Raw genomic sequence first — 26,664 nt, 5'->3', positions numbered from 1 at the left:
ATGTAGAGATATAACCTAGAACCTCTGCTTGGATGTAGCCCGTGGTAACTCAGTAACCAACTGGTTTCCCATAGTAAGGGGAACAAGGACTATTACTGACAGGAACTCAATGGCAGGCTCTTTGACCTCCCCACCCCCAAGGGAGGAGCAGTCCTGCCAGGCCACAGAGGTGGACTTTGCAGCAAGTCCTGAAGATACCTGATAAAACAGGGTCAGATGAAAAGAGAGGAGGTCTTCCTCAATCCGTGGACTTGGAAAGCGGCAGGGAGGAGATGAATGAATGGGATTGGGAGGGAATGAGGGAGTGGGATACAGCTGGGATACAGAGTTAATAAAATGTAGCTAATAAAAAAATAAAGTTTTAATAGATTAAAGAAAAAAAAAAAGAAAATGGCCATCCTGCCAAAAGCCATCTAGAGATTCAATGCCATTCCCATTAAAATATCAACATAATTCTTTACAGAACTTGAAAGAACAATTCTCAATTTCATATGGAAAAGCAAACAAACAAACAAAAAAACAGATTTGCTAAAACAATCATCTTGAAAAACAGAATGTCTGGAGGTATCTCCATACCTGTTCTCAAGCTGTTCTACAGAGCAATAGTAATAAAAACTGCATGATACTGGTATAAGAACAAAATGGTGGATCAATGGAATTGAATAGAAGACCCAGAAATAATCCCACACACCTATGGATACTTGAGTTTTCACAAAGAAGCCAAAACTACACTATGGAAAAAAGACAGTATCTTCAACAAATGGTGCTGACATAACTGGACGGCTACATATAGAAAAATGCAAAAATAATATTTATCACCCTGCATAAAACTAAAGTTCAAGTGGATCAAAGACCTTAACATAAAACCAGACATACTAAACCTCTTAGAAGAAAAAGTGGGTAAGAGCCTTGAACTCATTGGCACAGGAGACATCTTCCTGAACAGAACATTCAGCAGCACAGGGTCTAAGACAAACAATCAATAAATGGTACCCTTTGAAACTGAAACCCTTTTCTAAAGCAAAGAACACTGTCATCAGAATAAAACGACAGACTATAGACTGGAAAATGATCTTCACCAACCCTATATCTGAGAGAGGGCTAATATCAAGAATATATAAAGAACTCAAGAAGTTAAAGGCAAGAAATCAAAAAATTCAATAAAAAATTGGGATCAGAGCTGAATAGATAATTCTCAATATAGGAATATGGAATGGCAGAGAAACACTTAAAGAAATGTTCCATGTCCTTAGTCTTCAGGGAAATGCAAATCAAATTGACCCTGAGATTTCATTTCATACCTATCAGAATGGCTAAGATTAAAAACTCAAGTGACAATACATGCTGGAGAGGATGTGGAGAAGCAGAAACCCTCCTCCATTGCTGGTGGGAATGTAAACTTGTACAACCACTTTGGAAATCAATCTGTTGCTTTCTCAGATAATTAGAAATAGTGCTTCTTCAAGATCCAGCTATACCAGTCCTAGGCACATATCCATATTATGCTCAAGTACACAACAATGGACATTTATTCAACCATGTTCATAGCAGCTTTATTCATAATAGCCAGAATCTGGAGACAAGCCTGATGCCCCTCAGCTGAGGAATGGATAAAACAATTGTACATTTACACAATGGAATACTACTCAGCAATTAAAAACAAGGAAATCATGAAATTTGCAGGCAAATGGTGGAAACTAGGAAGATCATCCTGAATGAGGTATCCCAGAAGCAGAAAGACACAAATGGTACCTACTAACTTTTAAGTGGATATCAGAAATACAATATTTAGAAATACAGACTAAAATCTGTATACCAAAATAAGCTAAGCAAAAGGGAGTATGCTGGGTAAAATGATCAATCACCACTCAGAAATGCAAACAGGATAGATATTGGAAGAGGGAGAAAATATGGAGCCGGAGAGGAGCCTACCATATAGAGTCTCTGAAAGACTCTACCTAGCAGGGTATAAAAGAAGATGCTGAGACTCATAGCCAAACTTTGGTCAGAGTGCAGGGAATCTTAGGAAAGAAGTGGGAGATAGTAAGAGCTGGAGAGGACAGGAGCTCCACAAGGAGAGCAACAGAACCAAAAAAACTGGGCCATTTTTAAATATCTAGATGCACCACATATTTATATTAGAAAAGGAGCAATTTACCATTCATTGCAACACAACTATTTAGTTATTATAATTGTTATTTGTATTAAGTCACATATGAAAAAGAGAAAGTAAGGAGTTGGTTTTTCAAGTCTTGAGGATTATCTTATGTTAATCCTCACATGTTAAGTGCCTAAAAATCTTTAATTCAGAGTACAAGAATACATGAGAATACAAAGACCAGCTACAACACTCCTGCTGATATGCTCAGTGTTACACCTGTCAAGGATGTCCTAGCTAACATCACCATCTAAACTATAAGTACTTATTTCATAAGTACATTTCTGGATATGATGAATATGATACTGACCAGAATTATGAATCACAACCAGAGTAGTGTAAGAATGTTTTCTAGTTAGCAGATGGTTGGACTCCAGCACAGGCAGGGAGATAAGACACCTAGACACTATATTTTTGAGTGAAATTGGTAAGGTGATGTAGAATTTTTCTCTTCTGTTTATAGAACAAATATATGCCAGACTACAATGAGTGTTATAAAGACTTGGCTGTATCTAAACTCGTTCCCTAGAAGTAGAAAAAGCAAAGAAAGTATCTGAATATGCCAGTAATCAGAAATATTTCCAGCACCATAACAACTTCCAGTTTAAGAATCTGACTGATTCCATTCATATGATGCTTGCCAGGCAGAACACAATGAACACCATGAATAAGAAAGTATTCTTCCATGTTATTTCCAGGTGAGGAGAAATTAATAGGTTCTTAAAGTTTTTTGAGAAACTGAACTTGAGTCCAAAACTTTTAGGAAATGGTACATAATTACAGAGCACCGTCCTATACAATGTTGCAATGTCCATTCCTTGCATTGCTTTCCCTTGTCTTTGTGATTAGTTTAGAAACGGCTTTTTAGAATTAATCCATTGAGAATTTTTTACATGTTTTAATCATATTCGCTTCCCACTATCAACTGTCTCTACCCTTCTGTATCCATTTTTCTAAACCTTCAAGACAATTTTGTGCTGCTCAAATATTATTGAATGTATATTTTTACATAAAAATTGGTAAATTTACTCTTAGAGAAATTGAGTCTTTTTCTCCTTGTAGCTAAAAAGTGCCAATTTTCTATAGATAGGGCTGGATTGTGTAGCTAACTCTCCTGGTCTGGTATGGGCATACACAGGTTTTGTACATGTCCAATTTGTAATGTGTTTATGATGGAAGGTGCTCTTCTGTGACCAACAGATAGAATTTCCTTGTAAACTTTTGATAGAATTTCCTTGTAAACTTTTATCATCATCTTTCCTCTCCATATTCAACAATATTTTTGAGTGTTGAGGAAGGGTTAGAATCCACGTTTCATTCAGGACTGGGCATTCTATAGTCTTTTATTCTCTGAACCTAGGTCAATTGTGTAGTGGTAAGTTAGTTACGATTTACTACAACTACAAGATTCTGAGATGAGAGTTGAGAGATGTACTGATAATATGGGTTATACAGCCATTGGAAGCAGGTTTACTACTATGACCATTTAGCAGCCTAATAAGTAGGCTTTCCAATGAGACTTTATGGACTGTTTAAATATAGGTATCTTGCTTGATTATCATTCCAGGTATGGATTTCATCAGGTGGAGCAGGTCATAAATCCAATAAGAAAGTAGTTGGTTGCTTCTTTGATGTTAGTGCCAGTATAGTACCTTTAGGGATGTCTTTCCAGGTCAGTCATTATTATGATTCAAAGGTTTTGTAGGTATACAAGTCTGGTGATTACTTTTCTCTTCTGGTATCATGCATGACACATTTCAGCACTAAAAACTGAGACACTAAGGATGAAGGTTCATACCAGTTTGGTTTTTTTTCCATGTTCTTTGATACAAATATATGCTACCTCATACCTGTCTATAAGGTATTATAGACAACAGAGGTTCATACAAGTATGATTTGCCTCAGCCAATGAATAGGGGAATCATTGTTAAGGAATGTGCATCCACTAGGACAGGGTCACATAGCTAACACTACTATTAGGTTCCACTAGTACTCTCAACATCTACAACCCATAAAAGGGATAATTCCCTTGTTAGACACATACTTATAGGACAAAATTATAAGCAGGAGCAGTAAAAAGTTTTATTTATCTTATTGTAACTCGAATACTGGTATTTAAATCTCTCAAACACATTCTTTCCTATTCTTTGACTAAGCAGCCTTTTCACTTGACAATTTCATAATGTACATAATGACTTTTAATAGTATTTACTCACACTATTATGTTATACCATTTCTACTCAACATTGAATACCTTACTTATTCCCCAAAAGCCTCTTTCCTACTTTCATGACTATTGTGATTCACTGAATATAATTAGTTCTGTTTGTTTGAGCATAGGTGGGGGTTTATTTACTTAGAGACTAGGCAACTTTACTAGTCACTACACCCTTAGAGAAATTGACCCCTCTCCCCTCAGCAAAAACTTAGTGCTGATTATTTCTCAAGGAGAGTGGAGACTGCTAAGCTCCTCTCCCATTGTGATGGATGCCTGTTTCAAACTTTTACAGGTTAGCAGATAACCACAGTTTATGCAAAGACCTCTTTTAGTTTTACATATCAAATGCCTTAATATCATATAAAAATAGGTTTGATTTCTAGGTGCTCACATATTGTCTACATATCCCCCAAGAAATTAATTGATCTTTCCTAAGACTTAATTTTCTGTCTCTAAACTGTGAATTACAATACCCACTTCCTTAATTTATAGGAAATATCGAAATGAAGCAATTTAAACGGATTTCATTACATGCTCAGTTAACTTTTTTTTAATCATTTAATTTTATCTACAAAATTTATTTCACGTTTTCCAACCAGTCTTCACTGTTAAGGATTGTGAATTGCTGCTTTTTTGGTGGTAAGATAAACAAATGACTACTAAGAGTTCATTAAATACTCTTTAAATATGTACTCAGATAACCCAAACAGATTATAATTAAAATAGCACTAGCTAACAGTCACAGAGGTTTTATCAGAGTTTTTCCCTAAGCATCCCACATGCTTTTTCATACAATTTTCTGAATACTTAAGGCAGAAATAAGTAATTCTATTTTATAGAAAAGAAAAGTGAAGTAAGAAATTTATAGAGATGAGTCTTTTTATTCAAGTTAAGAAAAGCAAATGGCCAATCCAGGCAGCTTGCTCTCAAAAACTTGTATGAGCTTTTGTTATATGGCCTCAGAGTGGTGGTTGTGAGAATTATGGAAGAAAAAGCTACAGAAGCAAGACCTTCAAATACAAATATTAGAGGACACACATTGGCCAGAATTATTTGTGAAATGAACAGGATAATAAAATAAAGTGGTTCTATCTTTCCATATCCTCTGCATTGTTATCCAAGGTATTAAGGCATTATACCTTGGAATATTAACAGACATGAACAAGAGTTTTGCATAATTTAGATACCTCTAGGGAAGCAACTTAAAATCATTCTTATTTTCTGTGCTTTAGGTCCCTTGACCTAGTCCTTTTGGAAAAAAAAAAATGACGAGGAATCTTTTACAAAATCAGTAGTGAAAGAACTGGAGAAAAATAAGCAACCACAATACCAGAAAGCAGCAAACACAATTTCTCATCTGTACTCACTTAGAAGGAAATTTACTCTAGTACTTATAGTAAAATATGAGTATGACCAATATGGCTACCTAGAAACAACAGATATCAAGGAAATTGTTTTGTATAATAATAGCTATTTCGTAGAACTAATTATTTGAGGTCTACTTAGTACTAGTGAGAAAAATGCTTATTTACTGGGCTTGTTCATGACAGAATTCAATAACCACATATATATTTTCCAAGTGGTAAAATGAGATGAATCTCATCTCAAAAGTAATGAAGTAATGAAATGCTTCAATATAGTATCACACATGTGTTAATTTTTCCTATTTAAATGATTCATTTTTTAAGAGTTTCTAGGAGATATAGGCTAATAAAAGGAATATCAAAACCATTAATGGGTGGATTCAAATTTGTGAACATATATTTTCCTACCCTATCTTTTAAAATCAAAACTATATGATGAACAATTATATCTTGAACAGTAATGTAACTATGAGTATTGATTTTCCATCTTATTTCACAAATTATAGCATATTAGGGCAACAAATGACATTGTTTCGACAAACATATATTGCCACAATTATTCTAGAAGCAGCATTAGGAACTCTATGAGTGTTCATAAGTCAGATTCCAGCTTATGCTTTAATAAACAACATGATATGTTTCAACAGACTATTTAAATTAGAATTGGTCCGCTTATGGTACAATTATTTATAAAGATCTCATTCCTAAAAGAAAAAGGTTAGAAAAACAAAATTATTCAAACCTCTGGAAATTAACAAAGAAATACAAACTTACCCCCCTACTCACTCAATTGTAATCAATATCATGAAAAAAAAAAGTAAATACAACAGAGGAAAAAAAAAGATCACAAGAGATAATGGAAAATCTGTATCTGAAGTTGAACAAATAATGCAAAATATATCCAACTTTTCTCTTAGGGACAAGAAGTTATTTCTCATTAGCCAAAATAACAAGTGACTAAATGTCTGGTTACATTTACATAACTATCTTTATATTTTTTTCATATTTTTCAGACAAGAAAGAACTCAATTACAAATATAATGAAAACTCAGTATCCTACTGAGTCACTCACCAAAGAGTTAGTGTTTTGAACAGGCATATTGCAACTTTGTAGAAAAGTGTTAGGTGTGTTAGGTTCCTAGTTTGAGGAAGGAAAGTTCTGATTCATTAACTGAACAACTCAGTCATTATATTTTTGCCATGCTACAGATATAAATGACATTCTGAATTATCATAAGACCTAAGTGTATTCTTCTTTGCCTGATGTCTTTCCAAATCTTTTCCTCTTCTTTCTGAGCTCAAGACTGATACTATTTTTACACTATCTTTGCAGTCATGGGCTCATGTCACATGGCCCAACCAACAGACTAGAAAATGCATATAGACTGCTTTTAGGCTTGGCTCACAACAAATTCCCATGAGCAATACTCATTCCATATCTGTGTATTAAACACCTAATGTGTTCTGGATACAAAAATGTATAAGAGAATTGGTTTTCAGATTATTTCATAAAGGGCATTTTGGAAATGTAAAAATGGTAAACTTTTACTACAGTAATCCAGCAAGATGTGGGAATTTACTAGTCACAATTGTTAATATTGTTCACACAGTATATTACTTTATATACAAATTCATAGTTTGAAACATATTTAGAGTTTAGATTTCACAAATGTGAAGAGGCTATTTAAATTAATACAACTACAAATGAAAGAGACAGTGTTTCTATAAATGAATCAAGACATACCAAATCACAGGACATAAATAATTTCATTCTAGTGGTCACATTAAAAACAGGAAGAAGAAGAAAAAAAGGAAAGGATAATTTACTAAAAGGCATGGGTTGCCAAGCCAGAAAGAGTCTTGCAAATCTAAGCATTGTTCTTTATTTTGAAAGCTGGAACAATTTTAGTAACTGGGAACCCAGTTACTTTTTTACCAACAATATACTGTGAAATTGCATAAGGTGACTTTGTGAAAACTTTATATATACATGTACTTTATAAGAAACCTAATAAATGATAGCTATTGCAGACAGATATTAAAGATAGTTTAGGAAATAAGTGTTGGCCTAGCCCTGCAACCAATAATATGAGAGAGAAAGACAGAGAGAGAGAGAGAGAGAGAGAGAGAGAGAGAGAGAGGTATCCCCATGAATACGAGCTCAAATAGACAATAACTAAGGAGTCACTATTCCTCCACAATATGTTCACCACATTCACTATGCAATGCCTTTAGGCTACACAAACCTTAAGTTCATGAAAATCATACATTTTCAATTCATTGGAATTACACTCTGTTATTGTATGATTTTACATACTAAAACTGTTCTACAGTGAAATAGTTATTATATTGAAGTATTTTACATTTTCTATACTTTGAGCTGTTATGGATATTTTCATGCATCTGGCCTTTATTTTCCCTGGCCCATTAAGAGACTTACTTCGGTCAGTAATGACTGTTCTAGCTTCTTGATTGCTGGTTTTGTTTTTCAAATTCTGGGCAGCAGTAATAAGTTCTTCCAACTGGGAGCGTCTCTGTTCAAAATCTTGCAGTGTTGCCTGAAAAAAGAAAAGATCTCTTGCATTGAGAGTTCTCCAGCATTGTATATTCCTTTTATATAGCAAAAAGGAAAAGTGCCATTTTCTTTTTTTTAACTATTATTATTATTATTTTTACACTTTATTCACGTTGTATCCCCCCATAAACCCCTCCCTCTTGCCCTCCCGATCCCACACTCCCTCCCCCTTCTTCATGCATGCCCCTCCCCAAGTCCACTGATAGGGGAGGTCCTCCTCTCCTTCTTTCTGATCTTAGTCTATCAGATCTCATCAGGAATGGCTGCATTGTCATCTTCTGTGGTTTGGTAAGACTGCGCTTCCCTCAGGGGGAGGTGATCAAAGAGCAGGCCAATCAGATTATGTCAGAGGCAGTCCCTCTTCCCACTACTATGTAACCCACTTAGACACTAAACTGCCATGGATTACATCTGCACAGGGGTTCCAGGTTATCTCCATGAATAGTCCTTGGTTGGAGTATGGGTCTATGGGAAGACACCTGTGTTCAAATCTTCTAGATCTGTTGCTCTCCTTGTGGGGTTCCTGTCCTCTCCATAACCACTATTTCCCACTTCTTACATAAGATTCCATGCACTCTGCCCAACAGTTGGCCATAAGTCTCAATGTCTGCTTTGATAGTCTGCAGGGCAGAGCCTTTCAGAGGCCTTCTGTGGCAGGTTCCTAGGTTGTTTGAAAAGTGCTATTTTCAACCCAGCCAAAACACTTTAGAAATGGAAAAGATGTGACTGGATATGAATCTCCAGTCTTCAAGGCTATATAGGCAGAGTGCATGGAATCTTACGTAAGAAGTGGAAAATAATAAGATCTGGAGAAGACAGGAATTCCACAAGGAGAGCAACAGAACCAGAAAATTTGAACACAGGAGTCTTCCCAGAGACCCATACTCCAACCAAGTACCAGGCATGGAGATAACCTAAAACCCCTTCACAGATGTAGCCCATGGCAGTTTAGTGTCCAAGTGGGTTACATAGTAATAGGAAGAGGGACTGCCTCTGACATAGTCTGATTGGCCTGCTCTTTGATCACCTCCAACTGAGGGGGGAACAGCCTTACCATACCACAGAAGATGACAATGCAGCCACTCCTGATGTGATCTGATAGACTAAGATCAGAAGGAAGGAGAGGAGGACCTCCCTTTTCAGTAGACTTGGGGAGGGGCATGCGTGAAGAAAAGGGAGGGAGGGAAGGTGGGTCCGGGAGGGGAGGAGGGAGGAGTTTATGTGGGGATACAAAGTGAATAAAGTATAATTAATAAAATAAAATAAACTAACAGAGTCTCTGCAAAAATACAAAAAAAAAAAAGAAAATAACTGAATGTGAAATGTGTTTCACGCTTAGACACAAGTTGATTTCAAATGAAAATGTTAATTAGAGACTTGCCTCACTACCTAAGAACTAAGACAGAGTCATTTCAGAATGTCTGGGTTAGTCCAATTTTTAAGAAATGTAATTTGACTTATGGCAGTGCAGTTTAGAAGTGTTAGTTATATTTGTAATATCATCAAGCTGAGATACTAAGGTAAAATAATTACATACTTTAGAAACATAAAAATCTTATACATATTTAAGATATATTATTTAATTTTTTGTAACTGAATTTCATTACATATAAAATGAGAAGGTGATATAGATGAAATGCAGCAGGATTCCTTAAAGTTGCCTGACCATAATAATTACCAAACTTTGTTGATCCTAATGAAAATGTGAATAGCTCTTAACACTGATTTGTAATAAATTTTCTAACTCACCATTTGATTAAAAGTGTTTGGAGAGCATCACTTAAACACTAGTATCCAGAGTCTTCTTTTATATAAATGCTTTGGTGTATATGTGATGCACGTGGTATATGTACACACATGCGTGCCAATGTTGTCACATATCTTATATGCACATAGAAATCATAGTGTCAGGTGTCCACATTTATCTATCTCTGCCTTATTACTTTGAGAAAGGGTCTTTACAAGAATGTACAACCCATAATTTTCAGAAAGCCTCAGTGATCTTATTTTTTTTATCCCTTGGGAGATGAAATCGTAGAAACTGGAATGGGAACTTGAATCTTTATAGTTGTGCAGCAAAGCAATCTTAAACACTGAGACATTTCTCAAGCCTTCATATAAATAATTTTGATTTAATAGTGATTTTTTAAAACCATGCAAAATAGTAAAGTAACACTAAAAAATGTAGGTATCAGTGTAAATCTATAAGGATTTCCTTTTTCCTGAAAGCATCAAGTTCCTCTATTTGTCATCTTAGTCTCTATATTCAATGCCCCAAATCTTAATAATAAAAACAAAATATGTTCTTGTTCTAAAACTTAATATATTTTTACTTTAATTTGGTGTTATAAATAATACTATTAATTTATAACTACTCTGACAGATGTCATATGTGCATTTTAATTTTATTTATTTATTTTTGATCCTAGGTCCTTAGGCTATTTAGTCCAAGATTCTTGGTCATCCTAGCCATGTTGGGTATGAATTCTATGTCATGGAGTGGGAGTTAAATATAAACAGATACCAGTTGGTTACTCCCACAAGTTTTGTTATACCATTGCATTAGCATATTTTGCGGGCAGGAAAACATTGTAGATCATGATGTTTGGAGCTGGGTTGGTATTTATATTTCCCATTTGGTAGCATGCAGAGGACTTTACAGTACCAAAGACATTAGCACATAGGTGTTTATATTCAGAGTACCTTCCTGCACCAAAGAAAGACTCTAGAATATTCTGGATAGTTCTCTCTCTCTTTTCTCTCTCTCTTTCTTTGTGTGTGTGTGTGTGTTTCCATATGAAACTGATTTTCTTTTGAGTTAATTTTATAACCAGCTACTTTTTGAAAATGATCATCAGCTGTAGGAATTTCCTGATGGGATTTTAAGCATCACTTATGTATAATATCATATCATATGCAAATAAAGATACTTTGACTTCTTCCTTTCAAATAAAAATGAAGATCTTTAGTTAGCCTGTTTCCCTTGTCAGATTAGCCTTAGAACTCCCAGAAAGTGCCTGTTAGAGTTGGGGACTGGGATAAATCATTGAGTGTGGAAGTAAAAGATTTTGTGATCTACTTGGGGAAAGAGGTAGGGAAAGAAGGGAGACTGCAGTCTGCTGCAGAATTGGTGATGAAACTAGGGAATTCGATTTGGAGAATAGGGAGAAGTGAAGATCTTTCTTAGCCTAACTGCTCCCTTGGCCACACTTTATCTCTTATTTTTGTTCTTTTAATAACTAAACTAGAAACTGTGAGACTTTAATGTGCTAATAATAAAGTGAAAAGATGAAATATGGTCTCTAGAAATATATGTGAATCTTATTTATCTTTTATGCCCTTTGACACAAAATATTTTTAATTTTAATTTTTATATTAATGACAGTTTATTCACTTTGTATCCCAGCTGTAGCCCCTTCTCTCATTCCCTCCAAATCCCACTCTTTCTCCCTCATCTCCTCCCATGCAACTATCCAAGTCCACTGAGAGGGGAGGTCCTCCTCCCCTTCCATTTGACCCTAACCTATCAGGTCTCATCCAGACTGGCTCCAGAGGAAAATGAAATAATATTTTAAGAATTTAATGTTGGAAAGGGCAAATCTTGATCATTATTTTGCATTTTCTTTGTGAATAGGTGAAAATATCAGTTTTCCAATTTAATGAAATGACTTCTGGTAATATTAAAATAGCATGAAAAACTTATCAAACCATTTTCTATTTATTTAGAGCATATTTTTTTGTGTTTATTGAAAAATCAGAGGGGCTAGCTTTTAAGATATCTTCTACATTTTTTAAAATTTTTTATTAATTACACTTTATTCATTTTGTATCCCCCCATAAGCCCCTCCCTCCTCCCCTCCCGATCCCACTCTCCCTCTCCTTTCTGCATGCATGCCACTCCCCATGTCCACTGATAGGGGAGGTTCTCCTCTCCTTTCTGATCTTAGTCTATCAGTTCTCATCAAAAGTGGATGCATTGTCCTCTACCGTGGCCTGGTAAGGCTGCTCCCCCCTCAGGGGGAGGTGATCAAAGAGCAGGCCAATCAGATTATGTCAGTGGCAATCCCTCTTCCCATTACTATGTAACTCACTTGGACACTGAACTGCCATGGGCTACATCTGTGCAGGAGTTCTAGGTCATCTACGAATAGTCCTTGTTTGGAGTATGATTTTCTGGGAAGTTCCCTGTGTTCAAATTATCTTGTTCTGTTGCTCTGCTTGTGGAGTTCCTGTCCCCTCCAGCTCTTACTATTTCCCACTTCTTACATAAAATTCCATTCACTCTGCCCATCCCCATCCTGAAAGGCAAAGAGGATGGACATCAGAAGAAAAAGAAAATAGGAAACAACCTAGGAACCTGCTACAGAGGGCCTCTGAAAGCCTCTGCATTATAGACTGTCAAAGCTGTTGCTGAATCTTCTACATTTTTAAGTTGTGATTGCTCAGAAGGAAAATCCAATTTTTCAGGATTCTAACTTTTATGGTTTCTTTATATAAAAGTGTGTTTGAAATATGGAACAAATTGCCAAAGACAGCTATTGAAGTAAGTAGAAGTAAGTTGGAAACTGCTGAAAAAATTTTAAAATAGGAAATGTCATTGTAGACAGGTATTATAAAATGAGACATATTCCAGAGTTAGGATGCTAAAAGTCAGTAATCTGTGACACAGCAAGTTGAAAAGTTGCTTCATTAAAACCTCTTCTCAACTGAAGGATTATAATTAATAGATCATATGCATTTGAAATATTACCTTGAAACTAAAAATAAGGTCAGACTCTCACCTCAAATTTGTTAAAGACACAAATATATGTAGTTAAAAAGACAAATTCACCATTCATTTACTTCCTCATCATGTTAGTGCATGACTTTTAAACCCTAGCTCTTTAGATGCTATGGATGTGGCAGTGAACAATGCATATATTGTGGTTGCATAACTAGTGCAAATTATTTCTTTAATAACTGAAAACTTTTGGATACCACATAACTTTATTAGTTTTTCTTTCTTTGATATCAAATTAGTTTACTCTCAAATGTTAATAGCATTATTTACATTTTACTTGCAGTTATATTACAGGATGTTTGTTCTACTTTTCTTTACTTTTAGGATTTTCAAATTCCTTTGAGAAGTGTGTTTGTAAAAGTAGCTGCATCACCTATCACTTGAACTTTCCCAGATTCTAAATTAAATCTGACCACAAGGAACAGCGTTTATTGCTAAAATTAGAAAGCATGTCAATTTAGGCTTAAAACAAGCCATTTTCCCCTGTAACGAACAAAATACTTCTCAGGCTATTGTGAAACTTGTTCTCTCGTTGGGTGATTCTTTAATTCTAGTAACAAACACGTGTTTTGTAAGACGCCAAAAAGGTTATTAATGATATCCTTTGGAGAATCCTCATAAAAACATAAAGACCATCACAGCTGCAATACAGCTGGGCATTTCTGAGTAAAATCACAGGTCTTTATTACATTCATTGGTCAAGACATACAAACACCCAGTTCAAAAACAGTCTCCATAATAATGTATTTTTTTGTGCAATTCAGAAGACACTAATAATCTCTTTAAAGTAGTTTTCTATATGGAAGAATAATAACATTCTTTGATTTTTCTTTATAAAGGAAATGTTTTAACTATTTTACATTAATATGATATAAAAATAACAACTGAATTCCATTTTGAAAGAAACAGAACACTATAATATAGTGTGAATAAAGGTCATCTTTCATTTATTTCCCTTTATGTATCTTATTTGTTTTTATAATTCATTTGACTCAGCAACTTTAATGAAGTCCACAACTTGTCAAATGCAAGTTATATTTGTTTCATGTAGAGCTACCCAAATGTCAGAAAGCACTTTAGATTATATCTTTATTTGAAATACTTACCTCCCAAATTCCATTCTGTTCCCCAATGGACTGTCATTAGCAGATGCTACCCTTCAAGCACACTATGATTCTAATATACATCTTCAGATGAATGTTAGGGTGTCTATACCTTTCACCTTTTTCATTGTAGCTTTACTCATGCTAAAACATGTAGAAAGCTAAATGTTCTTGTTTATTTCTCTGCTACAAGCCAAGATAATTGTTACATAAATAATTTACAATGAACAAAAACTAAAACCATTACATGCTTAACAGTGCTTAAGCATGGTAATTTATTGTGTCTACATAGATTCTATCATTCTATAAGAAACAAAACACAGGAAAATGAAGGAATCAATGCAATTTCTAAGAAGACCTAAGGCAGCTATCAGGCTTTACTACAAACAGCTTACCCCTTGGAGATGAGAATTCATCATGGATTCCACTAGCTGAGCAAAGGTGGAGGGAAAAGAAAAACTTCAAATACAAAGTGAATCAGAAGTCTTTAATCCAGCTAAATCCCCCCTCCCCCAGGGTTGAGGCAAATGGTTATAAATAGTAATCCTATAAAAAAGGAAGTTCAGCAGTGAAATGATATATTCTATAAAGTAGGACAATTTAGGTTCTCTGGAAAAATTATATTATGATACTCCTTTTAAAAGGAGTTATTCCTGAATACAAAAAAAAAAAAAAAAGAAAAGAAAAAACTCTAAAGTGAACTGGATATTTATTTCTTCTGTATCTAAGGAAAAATGTTAACTATTTTTTCTATTAAATACTCTTCATAAAGTTTCAATTGTAACATATATTCATGGTGAATTTCAGTTGTTGCCATTTTTAAGAAACAGAGATGAATTAAGTATAAATATGATAAAATATTATTGTATACTATTACTTTAAATATATCCACAAAGACTGGAGAGGCAGAATATGACACCTTGTCGTATATGGAAGTGAGAAACATTTGGGAAGGTTGGTTACTACTTTGTAGCCTCTTTGTAATCCAAAAGGCTTTAATTTACCATCGTGAGTGCTCATCATCCATCTCATTGAGTACTTGCACTTTGCCTTCTCACCTTCCATGTTGTCTGGTGAGTTTCTAAATAGACTGGCTAGATTCAATTTGCCTTTATCATCTTCCAATTTTTCATTTCTCACTTTAAACCAGTTTGAATATTTTCTTATGTGACATAACTTTCCTACTTATTCTCCAACTGATCAGCAAGTCTGATAAGTCTTCTTAAAATACTTCGTAGCCACTAATTGCAGTTATCCTTTTATCCATTATTCATCAAAGAAATTCTTTATTAATGAACATTTTCATGTGATTTCAAGCTTTGAGAAATACCACAAATCTCAAAAACGTCTTTTTTTAATACCCACATTTATAGACAACTTATTTCTACATCAGCCCATGTGTACGTGTGTGTGCACACACACTTGTGTATGTTTGTGTGTATAATCTGCGCACAAAAGATTACATTTATTTTTCTGAACAACTGGAGAAAAGTTGAAAATATATCTCCTAAACAGAGTATGGTAACATATGTTTATAACTCCAGCATTGGGTCCGAAGGACTGGCCCAAGTTTAAAGCAATTATAGGACACATAGTGAATGCCATCCCTGTCAAAGCTAAATTGTAAGACCTGATCTCAATTCTGCTCTTCCTGTTCCAACATTTAGAGAAAATATAATATTTTTCTGTGCCTATATCTTTATCCCATACAGTTCCATTGTTTTGTTTGTTTTTGATTTTTTTTTTTTACTCAGAATTAAAGATTCAGAGTTAGAACTAGGATTCCCAAATAAGACAGATTATGTAGAGTTCAGTATTTACTTCTAAAGAGTAAGGCCTTTCCTATATGTGATCTTAACTCACTTTCTAAGCCAGGAAATTAAACATAATTGTAGTAGTATAATCTTAACCATATCCCTTATTCAGAGTATGGTAGTTACTCCAGCAATGGCCATCAAAACTACCTTTTTGTTTCCTGGTTTAAGCTCATGAACAGGATTTAGTTATCATGTCTTCTTAGTCTTCCTTAATCTAAAAGAAGTATATGCTTTCTTTGGCATATTTCATGTTGATACATTTGAAGACCAGATGCTAAATATTTTGTACAATGTCCAGTAATTGGACTTTCAGCAAATAAAGAAGTCAAAGGGGAATTTGTAACTGAGGAAGGCATAGGGAATGTGTCAGTGAAGAAGAAAGGCCTCTTTTTCAAAATGTAGTAATAATGGGACCAAGTTGTACATAAGGAATCAAAATAAGCCAGGCACAGTGGCTTTATATCAGAACTTTGGAGGCAAAGGCATGCAGATTGCTGTAAGTTTGAGACCATCCTGGTCTACAAAATGAGCCCAGGACAGCCAAGGCCACACAGAGAAACCCTGTGTCAAAAAAAGATGGGTGTTACAGGTGGGAAAATTGGCACATCGTAAAGATATCCAAGTGGATTTGTGAATCAAGAGGTGCCTTCTAAAGAAGTTCAAATTCAGTGACACTTATATCTTTTCTACCTGAATTACACAAAATTATTTAATTGCTGTTACAAATAGCCACTGAGATGATCATGAAAATGCACAAGCCATTTATTTCTAGGAAGTGACTGAACCCTTTGATGCTGTGTATTAAAACCCATCATTGGGGGCTGGAGAGATGGCTCAGCAGTTAAGAGCACTGCCTCCTTTTCCAAAGGACCTGGGTTCAATTCCTTGTCCCCACATGGCTGCTCACAACTGTCTATAATTCCTGTTCCAGGGGACACGATCCCCTTACACATGCAGACAAAACACCAATGTACATTTAAAAAAAATCATTGTTCTACAGCCAAAACAACAACCTTTCTAAAAATGTCGGAATGTGGTGGGGAATAGTAAGAACAACTTTGAAAAGGTGGCATATTTTCACACAACATTCTATTTCCTTCAACTGGTGTCAGAGTCACATTTGGTTTTAATGGCTCTGCAACATTCTTTGGATTCTTTCTAATTTACTTTCACAAATATATTTCCCTAATATTTTCTCTTTTTGTCTTAACATGACACATGTGCTTTTAGGTCATTATTTACCCACATGTGCACCTTAGATGTTAGGCTTCTCATTAACACATTTTAAAATATGCAGCCTATCGTAATTCCTCTGTATTCTTATGCACTTACTAATTATTGGATACTAGTAAACAGAGGTCTCAAATTCAATTACATTCGTATTTGCAGTTACCTCTTTTTAGAAACCATTGTTTCTTTTTTTTTTTCTAAGATTATGGCCATTATAATTTTCTTTTTTTAATTTTCATTTTTTTATATTAATCACAGTTTGTTAACTTTGTATACCAGCTGTATCCTGCTTCCTCATTCCCTTCCAATCCCACCCTCCCTCCCTCCCTCATCTTCTTCCTACCCCTTTCTAAGTCCACTGCTAGAGCAGGTCCTCCTCCCCTTCCATCTGACCCTAGCTTATAAGGTATCTCCGGGACTGGCTGCCATGTCCTCCTCTGTGGCCTAGCAAAACTGTTACTCCCTCAGGGGAGGAGGGAGGCAAAGGAACCACTCATTGAGATCATGTCAGAAATAGTATCTGTTCCCCTTACTAGGGAAAACATACTTAGTTACTGAGCTACCATGGGCGACAACTAAGCAGAGGTTCTGGGTTATGTCTATACATGGTCCTTGGTTGGAGAAACGGTCTCATAGAGGGCCCCCGTGCCCAGATATATTTGGTCCTTGTGGAGCTCCTGTCCTCTCCAGGTCATACTAACTCCCTTTTCTTTCATATGACTCTCTGCAGTCTGCCCAAGGTTTGGTTATGAGTCTCTGCATCTACTTTGATACAATGTTAGGTAGAGTCTATCCCAGGCCCTCTATGGTAGGCTTCTGTCCTATTGCTTGTTTTCTTCTACTTACCCTGTCCATCCCATTTGTCTTTCTAAGTGAGGACTGATCATCTTATTCCAGGTCCTGTTTCTTGTTTATCTTCTTTAGGTGCACATATTTTAGTATGTTTATCCTATCTAATAGGTCTATATAAGTAAGTATATACCATGTGTGTCTTTCTGCTCCCGGGATACCATATTCAGGGTGATCTTTTCTAGATCCCACCTTTTGCCTGCAACTTTCATGATTTCCTTGTTTTTAATTGCTGAGTAGTATTCCATTGTGTAAAAGTGCCACAATTTCTGTATCCATTCCTCCATTAATGGACATCTGGGTTGTTCCTAGGTTCTGGCTATTACAAATAAAACTGCTACAAACATGGTTGAGCAAATGTCCTGGTTGTGTACTTGAACTTTTTTTTGGTATATGCCTAGGAGTGGTATTGCTGGATCTTGGGGAAGCACTATTCCTAATTGTCTGAGAAAGCACAAGATTGGTTTCCAAAGTGTACAAATTTACATTCCCACCAGCAATGAAGGAGCGTTTCCATTTCTCCACAACCTCTACAGCATGTATTGTCGCTTGAGTTTTTGATCTTAGCCATTCTGATGGGTGTAAGGTGAAATCTCAGGGTCGTTTTGATTTGCATGCATGTCTCTGATGGCTAAGGACGTTGAGCATCTCTTTAAGTGTTTCTCTGCCATTCTATATTCCTCTACAGAGAAGTCTCTGTTTAGCTCCATACCCCATTTTTTAATTCAATTGCTTGAGTTATCATTTTTTAATTCCCTTAGTTCTTTATATATTCTGGATATCAGCCCTCTGTCAGATATAGGGTTGGTAAAGATCCTTTCACAGTTTGTCAGCTGTTGTTTTGTTCTGATGACTATGTCTTTTGCTTTACAGAAGCTTTTCAGTTTCATTAGGTCCCATTTATTGATTGTTGCTCTTAGAGCCCGTGCTGTTGTTGTTTTTCTCAGGAAGTTGTCTCCTGTGCCAATGACTTCCAGGCTCTTCCCCTTTTCCTTCTAACCGATTTAGTGTTTTTATGTTTTATGCTGAGGTTTTTGATCCACTTGGACTTTAGTTTTGTGCAGGGTGATAAATATGGTTCTATTTTCATTTTTCTGCATGTAGACATACAGTCACACCAGCGCCATTTGTTGAAGAGACTGTCTTTTTTCCATTGAATGGTTTTGCCTTCTTTGTCAAAAAAATAAGTTTCCGTAGTTGTGTGGCTTTAGTTTTCAGTGTTGATTAATTTCCATTGATCCACCAGTCACTGTCTATGCCAGTACCATGCCACTTTTTAAAATATAATTGTGAAAACATTATGGTACATTGCAGTGATAATCATAGGTTCCGATTCTATTCATGCAGCTTATGATCTCTGGTATATCAAACAACATAATGCTTTTTACTTATCAACCATTAGACCGGTTGGATGAAGTAAGAAAGATATTAAGCATGTCTTCAAATAAGTTAAGAAAAAAAATATTTCAACCTCTTTAAATGATAATTTCCCTCAACTGACTGATGCCTCAATCAGGAGTTAACTTTGTATCCCAGCTAAGTGAGGACTGATCATCTTACTCCGGGTCCTCTTTCGTGTTTATCATATATTTTAATATGTTTATCTATCTTATAGGTCTATATAAGTAAGTATATACTATGTGTCTCTTTCTGCTCCTGGGATACCACACACAGGATGATCTTTCCTAGATCCCACCATTTGCTTGCAAATTACCTGATTTCCTTTTTTTTAATTGCTGAGTAGTATTCCATTGTGTAAAAGTACCACAATTTCTGTATTCATTCTTCTGTGGATGGACATCTGGGTTGTTCCCAGGTTCTGGCTATTACGAATAAAACTGCTAAACACATGGTTGAGCAAATGTCCTTCATGAGTTTGAAATGCATAGAAAGGGCTCCTACTTTATTTACAACTCATTAAATTTTAAATATTTTTCTTAACAAAGGACTTTTCTTTTTATATTTGGTCTTACGAATTATATTCTTGACCTTGATCATTAAAACCTTAGGTTGGAAGATGGCGACTAGCACACACAGTTTCCGAGCTGTGGAAGAGATAAAGTTCTGAGTTGATGAGTGGAAGAACTGAAGCCAGGGAAACAACGGAGAGACTTTCTAAACAACAGGGAACATCGCAAGAGGTGAAAATCTTGGCCTCGGGTCACCCAGGGACTTGTTTGGGGAAGGTGAGAAACGATCCTTTGATTTCTCGGCACTCCCCTCCCCCAGACCTCCCTCCTCCTTGGCACAGGGGACTTGCCTTTCTCAGCACAGACCTAACTGCCTGGGGCCTGCGGCCACTGAGGCGGAGCCCCAAGCCCTTTATCGGCAAAGGCCAGCAGTACTGTGTCTTGGAGCCCCAGATTCGCATGGCGGCTGCACCATCCTCCCAGGGCCCGAGTCTGCTAGACGCCATACTAGCTCCGCAGGAGCGCCATCACTGACGGTAAGGCCCGCCCAATCCCACAGTGACAGAGAATACGCTATATACTCACCAAAACCAGACAGAAACACCATACAAGCTAGACACACCAGGCGCTGGGCCTCCGAAGCTTGGAGAGCACAGTGAAGAGACCCCAGGACTTCCCAGAAAGCATCTGGACTAGCAACCCACTCTCCAGTTACAGCAGGACTTTCTAACCTGGCGGCCAAGCAGCACTGAGCTGGCGGGGCACATCAGCCCTCCAGTTTAAGACTAACCAGGGCCAAACCAGAGAACAGAAAGGCTGGTTACCCCGATTCCTACTGACGTGACCACCCTGAAATCTCCAGCTGCAGCAAGACCTCATAACCTGGCAGTGACAACAGCACGGAACTGGCTGAGCACATCAAAGAAGCAGGGCCAAACCAGAGAGCAGAGAGCCCAGATACCCCGATCTCTGCCAAGTGACCTGCCTGTACAGCTAGTCCTCAGCACACGCTAAGGACACGGGATCTCTCTCAACTTCCTGAAGAATTCTCCAGACTCGAGAGAGAGACAGTACCAGTCTGATCGGCAGAATCCAAAAACAAACAGGGAAGGTCTCAGATAAGCCAATGGCCAGGAGTAGGTGAAAGAACACTTCCAACATAAATCAGGACATCATGACTTCACCAGCAAACCCCAAAATCGATGGATACTCCAATTCATCAGAAGCACAGGAAAATGACCTTAAAGCCATGCTTGCTCAATTATTTGAGGCTCATAAGGAGGAAATGAACAAATCTTTCAAAGAGTTGGTCAGTCAATTGGAGGTAAAGAAAGAAGAAATAGACAAAACCCTTAAAGAAACACAGGCAAACATAGCCAAACAAATAGAGGCACAAGTAGAGAAAAAATTAGTGGCATACAAAAAGGAAATGAACAAAGAAATAGAGTCCATCATAGAGAGACAGGAATCCAAATTCAAACACATGAAAGAAATGGTGCAAGGCATGAAAACAGAATTAGAATCAATAAAGAAAACACAAAATGAGAAAACTCTTGAGCTGGAGAACTTGGAGAAAAGATCAGGAACCACAAAAGTAAGCATCACCAACAGAATACAAGAGATGGAAGAGAGAATCTCTGGAGCTGAAGACACACTTGCAGAAATTGATACTTCTCTCAAAGAAAAAGTAAAATCAGAAAAATTCCAATCACAAAATATCCAAGAAATCAAGGATGCTATGAAAAGACAAAATCTAAGAATAATAGGAATTGATGAAAAAGAAGACTCCAGGCTCCAAGGTCCAGAAAATATTTTCAAGAAAATCATAGAAGAAAATGTCCCAACTTAAAGAAAGAGATGTCCATAAATATACAAGAGGCCTACAGAACACCAAATAGACTAGACCAGAAAAGAAACACATCACGTCACATCATAGTCAAAACACTAAATCTACAGAACAAAGAAAAGATATTAAAAGCAGCAAGGGAAAAAGGCCAAGTAACATATGAAGGTAGACCTATCAGAATCACACCAGACTTCTCATCAGAAACTATAAAAGCCAGAAGGGCCTGGGCAAGCATCATGGAGACTCTAAGAGATCACAAATGTCAACCCAGGCTACTATACCCTGAAAAGCTTTCAATCAACATAGATGGAGAAAACAAAATATTCCATGACAAAACTAAATTTACGCAATATCTATACAGCAAACCAACCCTACAGAAGATACTAGAAGGAAAACTCCAATTCAACGAAAATGAATTCACCGAAGAAAACAGGGCATACAGATAATATCCCAACAAAAATGAAAAGAAAACAAGCAATGAAACAAGGTAAGATCATCAACTCCATTACAAAAGGAACTAACATGCATTGGTCAATATTATCTATCAATATTAATGGACTCAACTCACCAATAAAAAGACACAGGCTAACAGAATGGTTACAGAAACAAGACCCAATATTCTGTTGCATCCAAGAAACACACCTATGCAACAAAGATAAACACTACCTCAGAGTAAAGGGATGGAAAAATGTTTTTCAAGCAAATGGTTCCAGAAAACAAGCTGGAGTAGCCATCCTAATATCTAATAAAATAGACTTTCATCCAAAGTTAATCAAAAAAGATAAGGAGGGCCACTATATTCGCATCAAAGGAAAAATCCAACAGGAGGACATCACAATTTTGAATATCTATGCCCCAAATACAAGAGCACCTACATTCGTAAATGAAACAATATTAAAGCTTAAATTATACATTGATCCTAATACCTTAATAGTGGGAGATGTCAACACCCCACTCTCATCAAGGGACAGATCAACCAGACAGACACCAAATAGGGAAATAAAAGCACTCACAGAATCCCTAAATCAAATGGACCTAATAGACGTCTACAGATCTTTTCACCCAAACTCAAAAGAGTACACTTTCTTTTCAGCACCACATGGAACCTTCTCCAAAATAGACCATATAGTTAGTCACAAAGCAAGCCTCAACAGATACAAAAGGATTGAAATAATCCCTTGTATACTATCTGACCACCATAGACTAAAGCTCGACATCAACAACAAGAGAAACAACAAAAAGCCGACATGCACATGGAAACTGAACAACTTACTACTCAATGACAGCTGGGTCAAGGAAGAAATAAAGAAAGAAATTAAAGACTTTCTAGAATTCAATGAAAATGAAGGCACAACATACGCAAATTTATGGGACACATTGAAAGCAGTGCTCAGAGGAAAAATTATAGCACTAAGTGCCTACAAGAAGAAATCTGTAACATCACATACAAACAACTTAATGGCCCAACTGAAAAACCTAGAAAAAAAAGAAGCAGATACACCCAAGAGGAGAAGACGGCTGGAAATAATCAAACTAAGGGCAGAAATCAATCAATTAGAAACAAATAAAATTATCCAAAGAATCAATGAAACAAAAAGCTGGTTCTTTGAGAAAATCAACAAGATAGACAAACGCTTAGCCACACTAACTAAAAAGCAGAGAGAAACCATACAAATCAGCAAAATCAGAAAGGAAAATGGGGACATAACTACAGACACTGAGGAAATCCAAAAGATTATTAGGTCATACTACAAAAGCCTATATGGCACAAAATTTGAAAATCTAAATGAAATGGATAACTTTCTTGACAGATTCCATCTACCAAAATTAAGTCAAGATCAGGTAGAAAGACTGAATAGCCTCATATCTCCCAAGGAAATTGAAGCAGTCATTAACAGTCTCCCCTCCAAAAAAAAGTCCTGGACCAGATGGCTTCAGCACAGAATTCTACAAGACCTTCAAAGAAGTACTAACACCAATTCTCCTCAAACTATTCCACAAAATAGAAATAGAAGGAACACTACCAAACTCATTCTATGAAGCCATAGTCACTTTGATACCTAAACGACACAAAGATCCAACAGAAAAAGAGAACTTCAGACCTATCTCTCTTATGAACATTGATGCAAAAATACTCAATAAAATACTTGCAAACCGAATCCAAGAACACATCAAAGATATCATCCACCATGACCAAGTAGGCTTCATCCCAGGAATGCAAGGGTGGTTCAACATAGGGAAATCCATCAATGTAATCCACCACATAAACAAAATGAAGGAGAAAAACCACATGATCATCTCCTTAGATGCTGAAAAAGCATTTGACAAAGTCCAACACCCATTTATGTTTAAAGTCTTGGAGAGATCAGGGATACAAGGCACATACCTAAAGATAGTAAAGGCAATATACAGCAAACCTATAGCCAACATCAAACTCAATGGAGAGAAACTTAAATCAATCCCACTGAAATCAGGGACAAGACAAGGCTGTCCCCTCTCTCCATATCTCTTTAACATTGTACTTGAAGTCCTAGCCAGAGCAATAAGACAACTAAAGGAGATCAAGGGGATACAAATCGGAAAGGAAGAGGTCAAAGTGTCACTATTTGCAGATGATATGATAGTATACATGAGCGACCCCAAAGATTCAACCAGAGAACTTCTTCAGCTGATAAACACCTTCAGCAAAGTGGCAGGATACAAAATCAACTCAAAAAAAATCAGAAGCCCTCTTGTATACCAAAGACAAAAAGGCTGAGAAAGAAATTAGGGAAACAACACCCTTCACAATAGCCACTAATAACATAAAGTACCTTGGTGTGACTCTAACCAAGCAAGTGAAAGACCTGTTTGAGAAAAACTTCAAGTCTTTGAAGAAAGAAATTGAAGAAGATCTCAGAAGATGGAAAGATCTCCCGTGCTCATGGATTGGTAGGATTAACATTGTGAAAATGGCCATCCTGCCAAAAGCAATCTACAGATTCAATGCAATTCCCATCAAAATACCAACTCAATTCTTTACAGACCTTGAAAAAAAGATTCTCAGCTTCATATGGAGAAACAAAAAACCCAGAATCTCCAAAACAATCCTGTACAACAACAGATCATCTGGAGGTATCTCCATTCCCGATCTCAAGCTGTACTACAGGGCAACAGTAATAAAAACTGCATGGTATTGGCATAGAAACAGAAAGGAGGATCAATGGAATCGCATAGAAGACCCAGAAATAAACCCACACACCTATGAATACTCAATATTTGACAAAGAAGCCAAATCCATTCAATGGAAAAAAGACAGCATCTTCAACAAATGGTGCTGGACCAACTGGATGTCTACATGCAGAAAAATGAAAATAGATCCATATTCATCACCCTGCACAAAACTAAAGTCTAAGTGGATCAAGGACCTCAACATAAAACCAGATACTCTAAATCAGTTGGAAAAAAAAGTGGGAAACAGCCTAGAACTCATTGGCACAGGAGATAACTTCCTGAACAGAACACCAACAGCACAGGCTCTAAGAGCAACAATCAATAAATGGGACCACATGAAACTGAAAAGCTTCTGTAAAGCAAAAGACACTGTCATCAAAACAAATAGACAGCCTACAGATTGGGAAAGAATCTTCACCAACCCTTTATCTGATAGAGGGCTAATATCCAGTATATATAAAGAACTAAAGAAGCAGAAAAGCAACAAACCAAGTAATCCACTTAAAAAATGGGGAACAGAGCTAAACAGAGAATTCTTGAAAGAGGAACATCGAATGGCAGAGAAACACTTAAAGAAATGCTCAACCTCATTAGCCATTAGGGAAATGCAAATCAAAACGACCCTGAGATTTCACCTTACACCCATCAGAATGGCCAAGATGAAATACTCAAGTGATAGCACATGCTGGAGAGGTTGTGGAGAAAAGGGAACCCTCCTCCATTGCTGGAGGGAATGTAAACTGGTTCAACCACTTTGGAAGTCAATCTGGCGCTTTCTCAGACAACTAGGAGTAGTGCTACCTCAAGACCCAGCTATACCACTCCTAGGTATATACCCAAAATTTGCTCAAGTACACAACAAGGGCATTTGTTCAACCATGTTCGTAGCAGCTTTATTTGTAATAGCCAGAACTTGGAAACAACCCAGATGTCCATCAACGGAGGAATGGATACAGAAATTGTGGTATTTTTACACAATGGAATACTACTCAGCAATCAAAAAGGAGGAAATCATGAAATTTGCAGGCAAGTGGAGGGATCTAGAAAAGATCATTCTGAGTGAAGTATCCCAGAAGAAGAAAGACAAACTTAGTATATACTCGCTTATATAGACCTACAAGATATGATAAACATAATGAAATCTACACACCTAAAGAAGATGATCAAGAAATTGGACACAGGCGAAGGTGATTAATCCTCATTTAGAAAGACAAATGGGACGTGCATTGAACTTATGACAGGAGTCTACCACAAAAGGCATCTGAAAGACTCTACCTAGCAGTGTTTCAAAGCAGACACTAAGACTCATAACCAAACCCTCGGCAGAGTGCAGGGAATCATATGAAAGAAGGGAAGTTAGTATGATATGGAAAGGATAGGAGCTCTACAAGGACCAAATATATCTGGGCACAGGGTCTTTTCTGAGACTGACACTCAACCAAGGACCATCTATAGATATAACCTAGAACTTCTGCTCGGATGTGGCCCATGGTAGCTCAGTAACCAAGTAGTTTTCCAAAGTAAGGGGAACAAGGACTATTTCTAACAGGATCTCAAGGGCAGGCTGTTTGACACCCCCCCCCCCCCAGGGGAGGAGCAGT

General features: G+C 36.6%; 1 protein-coding gene across 3 annotated transcripts in view; it reads right to left on the bottom strand.

The window, feature by feature from the left end:
• Dmd (dystrophin) overlaps positions 1–26,664 on the bottom strand; it is a 1,523,318-nt gene that overhangs the window by 770,299 nt on the left and 726,355 nt on the right. For all 3 annotated transcript variants that reach the window (XM_055607916.1, XM_055607917.1, XM_055607918.1), the window contains one exon: positions 8,181–8,298. In XM_055607916.1, coding sequence (XP_055463891.1) covers positions 8,181–8,298 — 118 coding nt within the window. The remainder of the gene's footprint in view (positions 1–8,180; positions 8,299–26,664) is intronic.

This window comes from Psammomys obesus, unplaced genomic scaffold, assembly GCF_907164565.1.
Source record: "Psammomys obesus unplaced genomic scaffold, mPsaObe1.curated_primary_1811, whole genome shotgun sequence".
Taxonomy (NCBI): Eukaryota; Metazoa; Chordata; class Mammalia; order Rodentia; family Muridae; genus Psammomys; species Psammomys obesus.
Note: the sequence above shows the minus strand (reverse complement) of the source record. Positions and strands in the feature narration are given on the sequence as shown.